The 17,349-nt window shown below is 43.3% G+C and overlaps 1 protein-coding gene across 1 annotated transcript in view; it reads left to right on the top strand.

The window, feature by feature from the left end:
- The window catches only part of LOC142391792 (gamma-aminobutyric acid receptor subunit gamma-3-like), a 155,006-nt gene that overhangs the window by 109,636 nt on the left and 28,021 nt on the right, over nt 1-17,349 (top strand). Inside the window, exons 7-8 of the mRNA XM_075477862.1 lie at nt 1,159-1,296; nt 9,931-10,083. Of these exons, the coding sequence (XP_075333977.1) occupies nt 1,159-1,296; nt 9,931-10,083 (291 nt within the window). The remainder of the gene's footprint in view (nt 1-1,158; nt 1,297-9,930; nt 10,084-17,349) is intronic.

Genomic DNA, 17,349 nt, shown 5'->3' with positions numbered 1-17,349 from the left:
GTCATACAGCTTCATGTCAAAAGAGGCGAACTATCCCTTTCAAAGAGGCAGAATAATGTTCCTCAGACTTTTAATATTCCATCATCTACAGAATATAACATTATCAAAAGATTCAGAGAATCTAGAGACATCTCTGTGGCCTTCAGGCCCTCAGGCAGCTCTGCATTAAAAACAGACCTGATTCTGTCCTGGGCTCAGGAACACTTCCAGAAATCATCGTCTGTGAACACTTGGGCTTTAGCGATACACTAATCTCACTATACGATACACGATATTCAGCCAACGATTCGATATGATTCGATACACTTAGATCATTTTCTGAAAGATAATGATCCAGATGACGTCTTCTTCAGGGAAGGCCTTGCATATTTCAGCAAGACAAAGTTAAACCACATCCTGCATCTATTCCAACAGCATGGCTTCATGGTAGAAGAGTCCGGCTGCTGGACTGACCTGCACCACCTGAAAAAACATTTAATATACAACAAAGACGATCCAGGACTGCTGAGCAGCCAGAATCCTCCATCAGAACAGCTGGTCTCCTCAGTTCCAAATGTTGTTAAAAGAACAGCGGATGCTACACAGGGGGAATCATGGACCTGTCCCAACTTTTATGAGACGCGTTGCTGCCATCAAACTCAAGATGAGCTGATATTTATCATGAAATAGTAAAATGTCTCACTTTAAACATTTAATGAGATTTGCACATCATCGCTCTGTTTTATATATATTTTACACAGCATCCCAACTTTTTTTGGAACTGGGGTTGTGGGGTCAGACTCAGCAGGCGAGGAACTGTGGAAAAGTTTATTTTTCTTTAAAACAGGCTCGACTTTTCCGGCCTAAGATCAAAAGCTCAGGTTTGTCCCATTTGATTTGATTTACTTAAACTGGAAGCAGGTGAGGTTGCTCCACCAAAAATAGAAGGAAAGCTACACAACGGTGAGTATTTGTTTGCTGTAGATGCATCTCAGTGGGTGTGCAGACCACTTAATTTCCTTTGAAAACTCACTGAATAAATTAGTATAAATCATGCACACAACAAAAACTGCATCGCTGCATAAATCCTTCCTGCCTCCAACTTTCTGTTTCTGCTCTTTTCCCCCCACTTTTCCTCTTCTTTCACACGCCGAACCCACTCCTCCGTTTGGCCTCTAGACGGCTACCCACGAGATGAGATTGTGTACAAGTGGAAGCGAAACTCAGTGGAGACGTCGGACCAGAAATACTGGAGGCTTTACCAATTCGACTTCATGGGGCTCCGCAACACAACAGATGTGCTCACAACCACAGCAGGTAAGGAAAACACCAAGAAAGGGATGCGGAAAGGTCACCAAAGCCGGCTCTCCTCTCACAAACACGTGTGAAACTGTCGGATTTTATGCCATCGACTCCCACCGAGTTATGCTTTCTTTGTCCTCCCTGCAAAGAGAGGTCAGCTGGAGCTGTCAGGATATCAGAGTTTAGAAGCGTTCATCCCCTCCAGCTGCACAGGTGAACAATAGCACCATGCCCGTAAATGCAATCATATCACTACAGTCTCAAAGCTCATAAGTATTCCCCTCGGGTGCAAGGGCAAATAGGTTTTTTTTTCCACTGACATTAATCACCAGGATTAAAGATTAAAAAGGAAGTTTAATTATTCACCTCTCCTCCCCTTCTCTCCTCTTCCTGTGTAACTGTTAGGGCGTATTTTGACGTTTCAATGCAAGCAGTTCGGGAGGAGAGGGTCAGCGTGTATATGTGGTTTTACCCACAAGCTTCTGATACATTTTTAATGCTAAAAGCAGGTTCTGATGGCTTAAAAAGCGAAGTATGATTAAGGAAGGAGATAGACAAAAGCACAGCGACGGTTAACCCCTCTTAACCTTGTTTGTGAGACAAACACAATTCTATTCATTTATGCCATACAGTCTTTGGAGAGATGTGCTCGGATCTGCATAATGTGACCTGATTCAGCTTTCTTACAGCTGAACCTCTGGTCATGAATATTCGAGGAACAGGAGTATGATTAGGAGAGGGATAACAGGGAGTGGCATCGAATTATTAAGAAGCTCAGAGGAAATTAGCCGAGCTGGCGTGAGATCCTGTACGTCTCTTTTTTAAGCTCAAAACATTCTGCAACAAACAACTTGTTTTTGTTTGTTTTACCACATCACTCACTGTGAATACTGATAAGGGCATCCTGTTTCCATCTAATGGGAAACCGTCATTGCATCTTCCCGACTCCGATCACAAAAAAAAGAAGGTGACTGATGAGCGCTCTCATCCCGAGGCACATCGGCAGCCTTATAAATTATACGTTTTTCCTGAACTCCCGCTGTATCGTCAAAACGCAGCCAAACTAATTTTCTGCTGAGATGCTCAAAAGTAGCTGCAAACCTACACATCCACCTCACGCTGTTCAAGAAAATTGGCCACTTTCTCATTTATTACCTCGTTTCTTTTTCCTGTTTCACTTGCAGGAGCTCCGTCTCCACACACAATAATAATCAGATCCCTGGTTAAAAATACCTATTGTTACTTTATGTCATAAAAAAATGAGAGAGAGCGTTGCATTTCTGCAGTGGACAGAGCCACCAGGGACCCCTCCGTCTCAAATCAGTCGTCATTATCAGTTCACCGGCGTCGTCTTTGAAAAGCTCCAAAGCCTCTTTTATTGTATATTGTTTGTTTGCACTTTAATAAAACATTACAAATAAGAGGATATCACATAACAGAAAGAAATAGAATAAAATAAATAAATAAATATATATACAATAGATAATAAATGATAAGCTGCAATGAATCAGTGATGGAGAGGTTAGAAACCCTGGGAGGGCTTATCGAGAACCTCACCATTAAGATGTTTCACCTTTACCAACTTTTTTGAGATGTGCTGCTGCCATTAAATTCAAGATGAGCTCATATTTTTAATGAAATAGAAGAAACATCTCAATATGTTTTATTTGTTCTGTTGTAAATAAATACAGTACTTAATTTTTGTGGAATTATGGTTGTTTTAACTAGTTTAAATAATCTGAACTGAAGAGTATAAGATAGCTTAAAGTTAAAAGCTAACATCTAAACATAATAGATAGATAGATGTTGGATGTAAAGTGTTTCTTTAAAAAGGAAAATCCACAGCTGGCTCATCACCACAGAGTGTGACAGAGTCTTTATGCCATTTTCCTGCGGTAGGTTTAATTTAAAAGAATCGGGTAGTTGTAGCTCTGTGTGCTCGAGGCCGCAGGCATCAATTTAATGTTTTATAAATGGTTATCACTGACATTGGGCTTACTCTGTGATGCAGACGGGCCATGATGTTGTTGACCCAGATCACAGTGGGTTGCCTGTTTAGTTGAGGTAAATAAATGAAGACGCTCTGAGACTATAAGAGGCTCTTCTCATTTCTCTAATTTCAGTCTCATCGCTCACAGCAAAACTTATGTCTTAAATGCACTCGGAGGTGAAAGGGTGAGGAGAAAGGAGGCCATCAGCGAAGGAACCAACAGGGTTATACTTTGCAGTAGTTAATTTCGCACGTTAGCAGTGTGACACGTTTATTCTACCACTTTTCCCTCGTGATAGGGACTCAGACACAATTAGAGGGGTTCAGTGGAGGCTATAAATGTTGGCGTGTTCCTCAGATACCTACAAAACAATGTAGGACGCTCCAAAGGTTTGTTCCCCCCAACTGGGTCTGGCTTAATGAACTGTTAGCTGGCATTTCAGGCCAAAATATTGATGGTCACCAGCTAATTAAGCAAAAAAAACCCTCGCTTTTCCCTGTCGCTTCTTGAAACGATGGCACATTTCAATACCAGCGTCTAAAGTTAGCATCCAGAAAAGGGCACGTCCCGTTTCATCGTCAAGTTTAACAATCAAATTGATGAGCTTTGGGTCAGAATAAACCTTGGTGGGGAGAGTAAGAGCAGAGCTTTCCCTTCCCTCCATGAAGTCCCTCAATCATGAAACTAAAGGGACTAAAAACTGCTGACTACAGTGTTCACCATATAGACATCAACATCTCTCTACACAACACCAACATTTAACTTTGACACATAACTTCTTAAATAAACTGCATCCACCTACACAAACATTAACTGCAGCTGTAACCTTAATAGAACCAGAATAATTACCCGTACGAAGAAGTTAAAAATACACTATATTGCCAAAGTATTCACTCGCCCATCCAAATAATTAAATTCAGTGACAAATGACAGAGCGGGACTGGCAGATGCTGAGGCGCACAGTGCGCAGAGGTCGCCAACTTTCTGCTGAGTCAGTCGCTACAGACCTCCAAACTTCATGTAGCCTTCAGATTAGCTCAAGAACAGTGTGTAGAGAGCTTCGTGGAATGGGTTTCCATGGCAACTGCATCCAAGCCATACATTACCAAGTGCGATGCAAAGCGTAGGTTGCAGCGGTGTAAAGCACGCCGCCGCTGGACTCTACAGCAGTGGAGACGTGTTCTCTTGAGTGACCAATCACGCTTCTCCATCTGCCAATCTGATGGAGGAGTCTGGGTTTGGTGGTTGCCAGGGCAACGGTGCTTGTCTGGCTGCATTGTGCCAAGTGTAAAGTTTGGTGGAGGGGGGATTATGGTGTGGGGTTGTTCTTCAGGAACTGGGCTTGGCCTCTTAGTTCCAGTGAAAGGAACTTTGAATGGTTCAGCAGACCAAGAGATTTTGGACAGTTCCATTCTCCCAACTCTGTGGAATCAGTTTGGGGAAACAGTTTGGGGAAACAGTTTGGGGATGGTCCCTTCCTGTTCCAGCATGACTGCGCACCAGTTCACAAAGCAAGGTCCATAAAGACATGGATGAGCCAGTTTGGTGTGGAAGAACCTGACAGTCCTGATCTCAGCCCGATAGAACTCCTTTGGGATGAATCAGAGCAAAGACTGTGAGCCAGAACTTCTGTCCAACATCAGTGTCTGACCTCACAAATGCGCTTCTGGAAGAACGGTCAAAAATCGCCATAAACACTCCTTAACCTTGTGGAAAGCTTGTCCAGAAGAGTTGAAGCTGCAAAGGGTGGGCCGACGTCATATTAAACCCTCTGGATTAAGAATGGGATGTCACTTAAGTTCATATGCGTGTAAAGGCAGATGAGCGAATACTTTTGGCAGTATAGTGTTTGTCCAACAACTTTTTTATAGCCACTGTTGTAGCTCACTGGTGAATATTTCAAAGGCAAACTTACCACCAACATGTTGATGGTTCAGACTGAACAACGGACGTTTAAAATATGGTTCCTGTGCAGTTTTGAAAGAGCAAATTGCTCATCAACAACCTCAGAATGCTAATGACTAATTAGTTATAAAGGACCAACACAGGCCAATACTGTGACTGTCAAGAAAATAAAGATACAGCTCATTCCTGCATCATTGAGTCCATTTATCCCATTTTCTTTAGAAATCTGTCTTTTGTTCTCTTGAGATTACAACATAAAAGGAAGCAAGCTGTGGTTTGTTGGTTAGCATCATAAACTGATAAATAAATCAACCTGTTTACTTGAGATAACGTTTGCTAAATTTAAAATCTCAGCTTCTGTGCGATATTGTATCACGATAAAAAAAACAATTGACGTCCGCCCAGGGTATATCTTTTGTTGTTGTTTTAGCCAATCAGAAAGGGGTAAAATTAGCCTTATTTTTGTATTTTCCGAATTATTTGGTTCTCAAGACAAGACAAAATGAGGCAGAAGTGAAATAAAACCAAAAATGAAGGTGGTGTCCTATCAATTTAATTAATAAGAATTAATCTATGACCAAAATATGCCGTCTTATAATGGAAATCTTACCATGGGGTGTGTCCATCCAGGTCAGGGATCAAGTTGGACCATCTTGGGTTAAACTGACCATCTACCCCCATGAGAAACTTTAAACACAACTTTCTTCTTTTAAAAACTAATTAATAGCCAATTTTTATGATTAATAATTATAGTTCTTAAAAATAACTTAACATAAAACCTACAAAAAGAGTCCAGCAACGTTGTAATCGTCTCCAAATCAAAGATTTTTTACATAATTCGAAATAGAATGAATAGATAAGTAGCCACTGAAACTAAATGTGTTGCTCAAATTAACATCGTGTCACGTATGTCAGGATCAAACCAGTCCTTTTTCACTATATCTGTAGTTTGAAGACCAGTGAAATACTAATTAACGTAGTTTATCAATTTAGCTAAAGGATGTGTATGATTTTATACGCTGGAAAATAAGCGTAATGAAAGATAGATACTTTTAAGACCTTGTTAAACTGGTATCGATGTCACTTTGACAGCAGTTTTTAAAGGAAACCCCAAATAAGTGCTGAGATAAAGGCAATAAAGGTCAGTTTTTTGGCAAACTCGTTCATTATACCCAACCTCTGAAACAGAACCGCTCGGTCCACAACATCAACGAGGGAAAATAACTGATTTAGAGGCTTTTTTTCAAATAATTGGAAAGAAAATTCTTTAGTTTGTGACCAAAGTATCCCAAAGTATCAAGTGTATCATGATTGAGCGTGAATGCTTTCGAAGAATCCATCACTGAATTATTAAAGACCATCTCGCTGTGATGCCTTCGTTTACACAAATTATCCTTTGAAAACTTCAGAAAACGTTGAAGCTCAGTATGAGAAGAGAAACATGCTGAAAACAGGCTCAATAACAACCTTCCAGCTTCTCAGCTCATTAATGAAACAGTTTTCCCATGAATTTTTCCCTGGCAGCTTCCAGACAATAAGAGCCGACCGTATGGCGCAGCAGAACTTGAACTAATAAGTGTTCTGCAGAAGTGTGTAATCAGAGGGGGAGCTGCTGTCCAAACAAAATGGAAACAGAGGCCTCGTTTGCCACAGTGCACACTTACAGCAGAAATAACCCAGCATCTGTGGGTGTAGAGACACTCTGCTGCCTCCCTTCATGTTACAGCGTCTGTATATTAGATGTATACGGTGATAAGAATGCGGATGATGTGGTTCTGTTAGCGTCGTCGGGCCGTGATCTTCAGCTTTCAGACCCCGTGATCTTTTTAAAACAGAGGAAGTTATATCAGGGCTGCCCTTTTTCACCGATTCTGTTCATAATTTTTATGGACAGAATTTCTAGGCGCAGCAAGGCGGTTGAGGGGGTCCGGTTTGGCGACCTCAGAATCGGGTCTCTGCTTTAAGCGGATGATGTGGTTCTGTTAGCGTCGTCGGGCCGTGACCTTCAGCTCTCACTGGAGCGGTTTCGCAGCCGAGTGTGAAGCTGCTGGGATGAGAATCAGCACCTCCAAATCCGAGACCAAAGGGTGGAATTCCCTCTCCGGGTTGGGAACGAGATCCTTCCCCAAGTGGAGGCGTTCCAGTATCTCGGGGCCTTGTTCATGAGCGAGGGACGAAAGGCGTATCGGTGCGGCGTCAGCAGTGATGCGGGCTCTGCATCGGCCCGTCGTGGTGAAGAAGGAGCTGAGCCAGAAGGCGAAGCTCTCGATTTACCGCTCAATCTACGTTCCTACCCTCACCTGTGGGCACGAGCTGTGGGTAGGGACCGAAAGAACGAGATTGCGGATACAGGCGGGCGAATGGGCTTCCTCCGCAGGGTGTCTGGGCGGAGCTGTGATTTTAAATGTGGGGGTGTTCCAGGGGTGGCATATGAGCACCACATCAAGTCCATAGACTGCCGACAGAGAGATGGGGTTGATTTTAGGGGTCGTAGAGCCGGCTTCCTCTGCATTCACTTAAATGACAACTTGACTTGAAAAAGAAGTCAGTTTTCTGCTGCCTTTTCCTTTTTGGCATCTGTCTCCTTCTTCTCTCTATTCTCTTCTCAATGTTTTTCACTGTCAGCCATCAGTGAGTGACAGAAGCTCCGACTGGCACGTAAGTCTCACAATATAGTCCGTCTCTGACGTAACATCAAATTTCCCGGGCCGGCGGCCAGGTCGCTGACAACAGTCTGTGATTGGGTGAATGTCCGTTCAGTTTGACCAATGCCTTTTCGTGCAGCGTAAGGGGGCTGCGGTACGCTCCATTTTGTATGTTGGTGCACTACGAGGGTGGGCTAACGGGTTAACCTTTGAAAAATGTGTGTGTGTGTGTGTGTGTGGGGGGGGTGAAATCATCTTGCTGTAAAAGCGGGGCTGTTGAAACACCCCCATCCCCCACGGGTGCGACGTCCATGGTCTGGGCTCTCCCTTAGAGATAGGGTGAGAAGCTCGACCATCCGGGAGTAGAGCCGCTGCTCCTCTGGATCAAGAGGAGCCAGATGAGGTGGCTCGGGTATCTGATTAGGATGCCTCCCGGACGCCTCCCGAGGAGATCCCCGGGAAGACCCAGACACGCTGGAGAGACTATGGCTACGGCTACACGGAAACGAAACGAGGTTTTTTTTTAAAACGGGTACGAAAATTCTTGCGACCACACGGAAACGCGCTGCTGTCCAGACGAAAACGGATGAAAACGATGAAACGATGCAGTACACACGCCACTGTGTCACGCCACGCTGTGAGACAATAGAGAAGTGTTAAAATTGGCTCACAGCGTCAACATGTGACTGACGCAAAAACGTTTTAGCTGTAACAATGGAAACGAAACGAGGCCGTTTTCAAACTTTCCCACTCTGGAACCCGTTTTCAAAAACTATCGTTTTGGGGTAGTGGGAACGCCGGCTCCGTGTGGCCGCGACAGCGAAACGATAAGAAAAAGTATCGTTTTCAGTGAAAAACGTTTTCGTGTAGCCGCAGCCTAAGTCTCTCGGGGTCCTCCGGGAAGAGCTGGAGGAAGTGGCCGGGAACAGGGACGTCTGGGCTTCTCTGTTCAAGCTGCTGCCCCCCCAACCCGACCCCTGGAGAAGCAGCAGATGATGGATGGATAAATGGACGATCATAAGAAAACCCTGATACATGAAACAATGAGCTGTTTTATTTACCTCTGTGGTTCCAGTTGTAATTGGCCTTTGGGCTGCTGTTGCAGAACCGTGTCGCCAACATAACGGGGACATAAAATCAGATGAGACGGTTTCATTTAGGTTGAACAGCACAAACTTTAAGTTGGATCTGCTGTGTGGCGATGAAGATCGTCTTTGTCACATCTCATTTTATTGTTTGTCCGTTGGATTTAAAGAACCAACGATTGAATAAAAACGTCCTAAACAAGCTAATTTTATCCTTTTTTTTTTTAGCCCAGAACAACACGTAACCACAGAAAAGAACAACCTAAAAGGTTCAGCAGTTTGCAGCCCGTCTGTTTACTCTCTGTACATTATGATTATAAAGATGATTTCCTCTCTGAGTCAAGGATGAGCAGAAGACAAAGAGTCCTCCTCCTCTGCTTCCTTTCGGTCATTGTTTCATGGAGTGGCAGCAGCTTTCATGAAGGAGTTATTTAGTCCAGGTTACAGATCAAAGGGCTTTTCTTTGCCAAATGGGGCTCAATGAGCACCTTCGGACTCAGTATTAGACTAAAAAATTGTATTTCCAGGCTCCTGTAATACATTTCTCCTTCTCTAATTCCATCTCTTCCTCTGTCTTAATCGTATGACATTTTCTTTCGCTCAGCTGCTGCATCTCCTCTCTTTCCTGTCTCCTGCCAGTCCATTTGATGCAGATTACTGGGAATTATACCCAATTCCAAACCATCACAGGAGTAAATTCGTTTTTGAAGTCTTACATGACCGATATTAACAACTTTGACGAGTTGTCAAGTCGCTTTCCTGAGAACATTAGGTCTTAAAACAGCTTTTAATGGTGTCAGAGAAAACCTGGCTGACATCATTCACTGAAATGGGCTCAGATAAGTTTTAGTACTGTTACACTACATCCATTTATCCAAGGAGACTTAAATTAAGGAACACATTAGAGGGAAATATGGGGTTCATTACTTTGCCGAAGATATTTTCTATGACGGGGAGTGAACCGGAAACCTTCCGACCCTTCGTTCTACCTCCTCCTTCACTGCATTTTCTCTGTTTCAACAGGTGACTATGTGTTGATGACGGTTTACTTTGACCTCAGCAGAAGGATGGGCTACTTCACCATCCAGACCTATATCCCCTGTATCCTGACTGTCGTCCTGTCCTGGGTTTCATTCTGGATTAAAAGCGACGCCACACCTGCGAGGACAGCCCTAGGTATGAAACTATCCCAAAGCTCTTCTTTGGATGTGAGCTGCCTTTTGTTCCGTTTTCTGCCAACATGATCCCACACTGCTTCAGTAATGTTGAGCTCCGGGCTCTGGGGAGGATTCATCCCTCCATCAGACCTGCTGCCACTGATTTTCAGTCCACTTCTTGTGTCATTTGGCACAGCTCAGCCTTTTCTCCCTGTTTCCCTTCCTTAAGAACAGCAGATTAAGTAGCCAGATACAATTTAAAACTGGTTCTTTGCTAAATTGTCTTATGTGTGGACACAACACTGGTTCACCCCTTGAGTAGGCATCTTTAATGCCTCAATGATTCATAGATCAGTGCTAAATGGCTTAAACTAAACAACACATTCCTCTGAAAATTGGTGAGAAAGCAGAAAATGTCCAAAGAAAACTTCGAAAGACCTTCAGAAAGCCTGAAAAACTATTCATCAAGTCCACTTTAAAATATTACAAGTCAGTCTGGCTGTTTGGAAGCTAAATATAAAGAAATCAAGACTTCATGATAGTCGAAAAACGTATCTCATACACAGAGTCCAACATGAGTAATTTCTTCTAATGCTTTGCGGTTATTGAAGTCATGAGAATACTTGGTGGCAGGAATTTCTTCTATAGCTGTAGTCAATTTGAGAGCAAAAGGAAAAACAACATAATAACTCAGTCTTGGGTGCAGCAGTTATTACTGGTAAAAGCTTTCACATTGCTGCCACAGATGCCCACGCCTCAACATAGCTGAGAAAACCTCTTATGTGCATGTTTCATTTCACCAATTCACTGCAGCTTTAATCAATGTTTCATCAGTGCTGCATGTTTCTCACGTTGTTTTGGTGCCGCTTTCTTTTGCATGAGTTTACAACTGCTTTGAATTGTTCTCCTCTCCAACGCATGCCTACCTTTAGTTCATTTGCTTTCCTGTGGATGATGATGTGTGCAAAGCGCTGATGGTTTGGGACAGAGTTCAAGGTAAGTTTTCATTGATTTCATAATCATTTTATCCCACCCTGTGCAGCGCCAATCATTTACAAAGATGAAAAACACATCCAGCTGACTGCAGATATTTGAGCGAAAAACAGCTGAAATCAGCTCAAGGTTACAGATTTAATTAATTAAATGTCCTGATTTGAATGTACTCTGATCAGGTCGACAATCCCACAGTTCAAAGGGAATAAAAACCTTCAAACCACCAAATAACTTCATGATTAGTTTTGTTTTTTTTAGAGGACGAGTTAAGTCTGTTGGAGCCATAAGAAGTATTTCACTTCAAAAAACAGATTCTGTAAGTTCTGCATTTTAACTATAAAGGTTAAAAAAAAGGGACGCTTACTTTGTTGTTCTGACTCGTTTCCTTTTCTAAATATAAACTGGCTGCTACATCTCACTCGGTGGCATATTTTCGATGCTTTATGACGACGTAGAGGCCACAAACGCCTTTAAGGAAGTAGGAGGGGACGCAAGACATCAGGCGTCCTTTCACCCGTCTACTTGTCTGGGGTTAAACATTAAGAATACATGGTTAGGGGTTACACATTTTACTATTCATGATTCAGGGTTTAAGTCATGTCGACTGGTCGTTACATGACTTCTAACCATAGATATTAAACTACTTCCTTCCTGTAGATGGTAAGCAGCTTTTCTATCCTAAATTAAACCAAACAAAGAATCTGTAGAGCATGTTGACATTAACATCTGGCCAGTTTCAAAACTTCATGAAACTAAGCCTGAAGACATGAAGGTGAACACAGTCGTTACACAGTTAAAATGTTTTGGGAGCTTCTCCGATCGAGTTTCTCGAACTACAACGTAGACATGTAAAAAAAATCATCCATCCATCCATTTTCATCCGCTTATCCTGAGGTTGGGTCGCCGAGGCAACAGGTCCAGGAGGGAAACCCAGACATCCCTCTCCCCGTGCGTTCCCAGGCCAGAATGGATATATGATCTTGCCAGACAGTCCTAGGTCCTCTCAGTAGGTTGTGCCTGGAAAACCTCCAAAGGGAGGCAACCACGAGGCATCCCAACCACCTCAGCTGACTCCTTTCAATGTGGAGGGGCAGCGGCTCTACTCTGAGCTCCTCACCCTATCTCTAAGGCTGAGCCCATTTCGGCCGCTTGTATCCACGATCTTGTGACCACAGGTTGGAACAAAGATGGACCGGTAAATTGAAAGCTTTGATTTCGCCCCCATTAATGCTGACGAAGCCCCAATCCGTCTGTCCATTTCTCACTCCAACCTGCCATCACTCGTGAACAAGATGCTTAAACTCCTCCGCCTGAAGCTAGGACTCATCCCCAACTCGGAGAAAGCATTCCACCTTTTTACGGTTGAGGCCCATGGCCTCGGATTTGGAAGAACTGACCTTCATCCCGTCTCTCCGGCAGTCAGACCTGGTGATCCGACTCAATCATCATCGTCGATGGTCGATCTTTGGCCTGAGGAAGGCTGGTACCAAGTACACTTATGAGCCACCATGTGCTCGAACATAGTGTTTGTAATGGACAATCCAAAAACAAGACACCACTCGGAGCCGTTCCTCCCAATCATGCCTCTCCAGGTTCCTCCATCATTGCCAACACTGAAGACCCCCAGATGAACAATGGTATCCCCAGGTGACGCCACCCAGACTCCAAGAAGGCCGAGTCATCTGAGCTGCTGTTTGATGCATATGTACAAACAACAGTTAGAACCTTCCCTCCTACAACTTGCAGCCCCAGTGAGGCTTGTGAGTATCCCCAAACCCACCCAACGCCTCTCTCCACGGGCAACTCCAGATATGTCAGAGTCCAGCCCCTCTCCAGGAGTTTGGTTTCAGAGCCAACGCTGTGTGTGGACGTGAGCCCAACTCCATCTAGCTGGTATCGCTCCACCTCACACACCAGCTCAGGCTCTTTCCCCGCCAGCGAGGTGACATTCCACATCCCTACAGCCAGCTTGCAACGCCACATATTGGCATGCCCCAGTCACCGCCTTTGCCTGCTGCCTCACACCCAGAGGTGGGTAGAGTAGCCAAAAATTGTACTCAAGTAAAAGTACCGTTACTTCAGAATAATATGACTCAAGTAAAAGTAAAAAGTAGTTGTCCAAATAATTACTCGAGTAAGAGTAAAAAAGTGCTCGGTGAAAAAACTACTCAAGTACTGAGTAACTGTTGAGTAACGTCTGATTTATTTGTTAACACAAGCAATCAATCAGACAGACAAAAATACTAAATAATCATCTTTAGGCAAATCAGAGGCAAATGAATTAATTAATTACAAAATATCTTACATTAAAATAATCCAGGTAAATTCAAGTACTTCAATAAAAATACAAAAGAGAATTATGAAATGTTTAAAACATATGTAACCCATATGTAACCTGAAAAACAAACATTCATCTATCCATGGGGGGAAACGAATTTAGGAAACTTACCGCTACATGTTTCCTCAAGTTAGATGTTGAGTTTCTGCTGAAATGTGCGTTTGTTTTGGTTGACACAGAAGACACATAATGTAGCTGCTGTTTCTCACTCTTTGTAAGGTAAACATGCTTTCAGTATAAGGCCTCGTCTGTGTCTTCATTTCCCACCGTTGATTCTGACATTTTTCATCTGTTTCTTTGTTTGTTTGCTACGACTGTAAACTGTAAAGCTAACCCGTCCCGCCGCTGAGATTGAGTACGGTCACATGACCAGACTGCACGGCTGCGTTTGATTGGTGGAACACAGTCAGGTGGTAGAGCCTTTGGCGGAAGTCTCTCTCTCTGTCAGAATAAAACATTAAAATGAGGCGTACGCGGGGGGATAAAAATAATGAGGCGTAGAATACCAAAGAGGTAAGAAGAAAAGTAACCAGCTCATTGTAGCCTAATGTAGCAGAGTAAGAGGACAGTTTCTGCTGCACAAATCTACTCAAGTCAAAGTAAAAGTATAGTGATTTAAAACTTACTCAAGTAAATGTAACTCGTTACTACCCACCTTTGGTTACACCCGACCTATTTCCAAATTTGTCGTGTGTTTTAGCCGTTCAAACAGTCCGCAGCTATCAAAGCAGTCGGATGACGTCGCATGCATTCCTTCTCTTACACCTTTTTGACACACGGCCTGGGGCTAGCGTTGGTAAATTCTGCTGAGTGAAGAACACTTGGTCAAACTCAGGACTGGGAAACTAAATTGAAAGAAATGGGGCTTCATTGGGAAAACTCAAGAATTACTTTAAACCTCTGAAGGTGCCTTATAAGTTATTGCAGAGGAAAGTTAATGCCCGTCTAATTAAACATTTTTAGTTTGCATTGAAGCAGTTTGACGTACTGACCAATGGGACGATCCATTTATAAATTGCCCCACTTTTCAGACATACCGTTCGCTCCAGCAAAGCCAACTGCTTCAACCCTTTGGTCTTTTTTTTTTTTGATCAAGGTCTTTTTATTGAATATTTTCACAATATACATAATACAAACAGTATACTGTATCTAGTCTAATCCCCAGTATCCACCCATCCTACCCACCCCACCCGCCAGACCCACCAGAGAGACACGCAAACAAAAAAACAAAAAAGCCCACAAAAAGACAACAACAAAACAAACAAACAAACAAAAAAAACAGACACAGCACAAAACAGGTCTATGGGGTTACATTCTCGGCTTCCATTTTTTCTACAAATGTCAAGAAAGGCTGCCAGACTGCATAGAATCTCTGAGCAGACCCTTGGAGAGAGTATCTGATCTTCTCCAGTTTAAGATATTGCATAATCTCTTTGACCCAATGAGAATACGTAGGGGGGAGAGGGTCTTTCCACCTGAACAGTATAAGTCTCCTGGCCAACAAGGTGCAAAAGGCCAACATGAACCCTTTGGTCTTTGACACAGGAGTAATACTTGTCGGAGGTTAGGCTGTCGCTCACTAACCGCTAACACAATTAGATCAAACCCGCTGAACTCACCTCAGCTGTCACTGGCATCGAAGGAGTTCCTTAAATCCTTTCAGTCCATCCAGCCCTCCATCAGCCTGCCAGTCAGCCTGTATCACAGAGGGTCATCTGGAACATCTCTGCTGTAATAAATAACTTATATTGAAGTTCTGTCCATCACAATTCGTTACAAAGTCAGAAGAAAAACTTCACAGTTGAACAATCGAGCCGTGTCATATGGCATCGAATTCAATAAAAAGCGAGGGTTATTACTCAAGGATGCGCGAGGCCAAAGGAGCCTTTCCTCTTGTGCTGTTAATAAAAGCTGATTATTATAAGAGATTGTGTTCAGCGTTTGTTTTGCTCAGATTGCTTTTGCCTTTCAATCTGATGAAGGTTTACATGAAAACAGTGTGAAGCAGATTAGATCAAGAGACACAACAACACAAAGGTTTATTTTCACAGTGCGTTTGTAAGAGTTGTCTCCTGAAATCCTACTATTTTCTTGCTTTTTCCAAAAAAAACTAAAAAACTCTCAGATCTCATCAGTTGAGAAATATCGAAGAGGCTTGACATCATGTCAAGTTGGTTTGGCTTCAACAGCTTTTTGTTTAATCAGAAAAAGAAAAAGGTTGTTTTCATCTTCCAGCTTTCAAGCTGCAATCCCAGCTGATATCACACTCCCAACACGTGTGCCAACCCGTCTCCTCCGTCACTCTTTTAAGCCGTCTGTCTGCCTGCTGGAGGAAACGATCTGTTTTGGTTCATGCTTACAGTGTGTGGGTGATGTGAAACGTGACCAAAAGCAGAAAAAAGACCTGCAATACTCCAGCACAAAGCAGCGAAGCTGCCTCTGTCCTGATAAACATCCACATTCAGCTCGACAACAGAAAGTCACTTAGCCTTTCTTCTCTCGCGCACCAGCCCCGTTGTCGGCCCGAGACCTTATCCCACGGCTGAAAGGAAAGAGGAGGAAACACTGGGACAAAGCAGGAATGTAAAGCAAAGCAAAGGCCTCTGGCACGTATCAATTCAATTCAATTCAGTTTTATTTATATAGCGCCAAATACAACAAATGTCATCTCAAGGCACTTAAATAATAAAGTCCAATTCAAGCCAATTGGAACTCAATTCATTGTAATCATAATTATCTATAAAATAATCCAATTCATTCATTTAGAGTCAATTCAAAAACAATTTCCTAGCTAAGGAAACCAACAGATTGCACTGAAACTTGTCTTCAGTCCAATCTCCCATCCTGAGCGTGCCTGAGGCGACTGTGGAGAGGAACGACTCCCTTTGAACAGGAAGAAACCTCTGGCAGAACCAGAACCAGGAAGGGGGGCCATCCGCCTCCACCAGCTGGGGTTTGAGAAGACAGAAAAGAGGGGAAAACCCACTGTAACACCATTCAAAGGATACCTGCTGGAACAGGGAAACACCAGTTAATGACCACAATAATGTCACATGTACATAATATTATTAGAGAAAATAAACGGGGAAAAAGAGAGTAAAGTGAGGAAAGGTGTGACAGATGAGGCCCCCCAGCAGTCTGGGCCTATAGCAGCTTAACTATGGGATGTTTCAGGATCACCTGAGCCATCCCTAACAATAAGCTTTATCAGAAAGGAAAGTTTTAAGCCTGGTCTTAAAAGTGTAAAGGGTGTCTGCTTCCCGGACATTTACTGGCAGCTTATTCCACAAGAGAGGGGCCTGATAACTGAAGGCTCTGCCTCCCATTCTACTTTTAGAAACTCTGGGAACCTCAAGTAAACCTGCAGTTTGGGAGCAAAGTGCTCTGTTAGGAAAATATCTTACGATGAGATCTTTAAGATATGATGGAGCTCGGTCATTGAGAGCTTTATATGTGAGGAGAACCTTAAATTCTATTCTGAATTTAACAGGGAGCCAATGAAGAGAAGCTAAAACTGGAGAAATATGTTAGTTCTCATCAGAACTCTGGTATCAGCAGGCAGAAATGTCAGAAACAAGGAGGCGGATCAGAGAGGTTCAAGGCCGAGAAAAAGGCAGGTGATGCTGCAGCCCCTAAAACCCTCCACCCGGCCCCATGAAGGTAATGTGCCTTGACAAGCTGCTAACATGTTCCAGGTGGCCTTTCTAAAGAGCCGTCACTCTGCCGGCTCTCCTTCAGCAGCAGGACGTTTGGACAACAGCGGGATAGATGTAAGAGAGCTGAGCCCCGGTTGGTTCCTATTAGACCTCAATCTGTGCGGCTCAGATGGATCTCGACAGAGACACGGATGTTGTTGATGGGAAATGGAGTTACCCCGAGGCAGGTTGTGTGAGAGTAGGGGCGTCAGAGGATAAAATAGAGTGCAATGCTGGATTTAATAGATCCTGGCTGTAA

Source organism: Odontesthes bonariensis, chromosome 11 (assembly GCF_027942865.1).
Source record: "Odontesthes bonariensis isolate fOdoBon6 chromosome 11, fOdoBon6.hap1, whole genome shotgun sequence".
Taxonomy (NCBI): Eukaryota; Metazoa; Chordata; class Actinopteri; order Atheriniformes; family Atherinopsidae; genus Odontesthes; species Odontesthes bonariensis.
The sequence above is the reverse complement of the archived record's forward strand: the minus strand, read 5'-3'. Positions and strand labels throughout refer to the sequence as shown.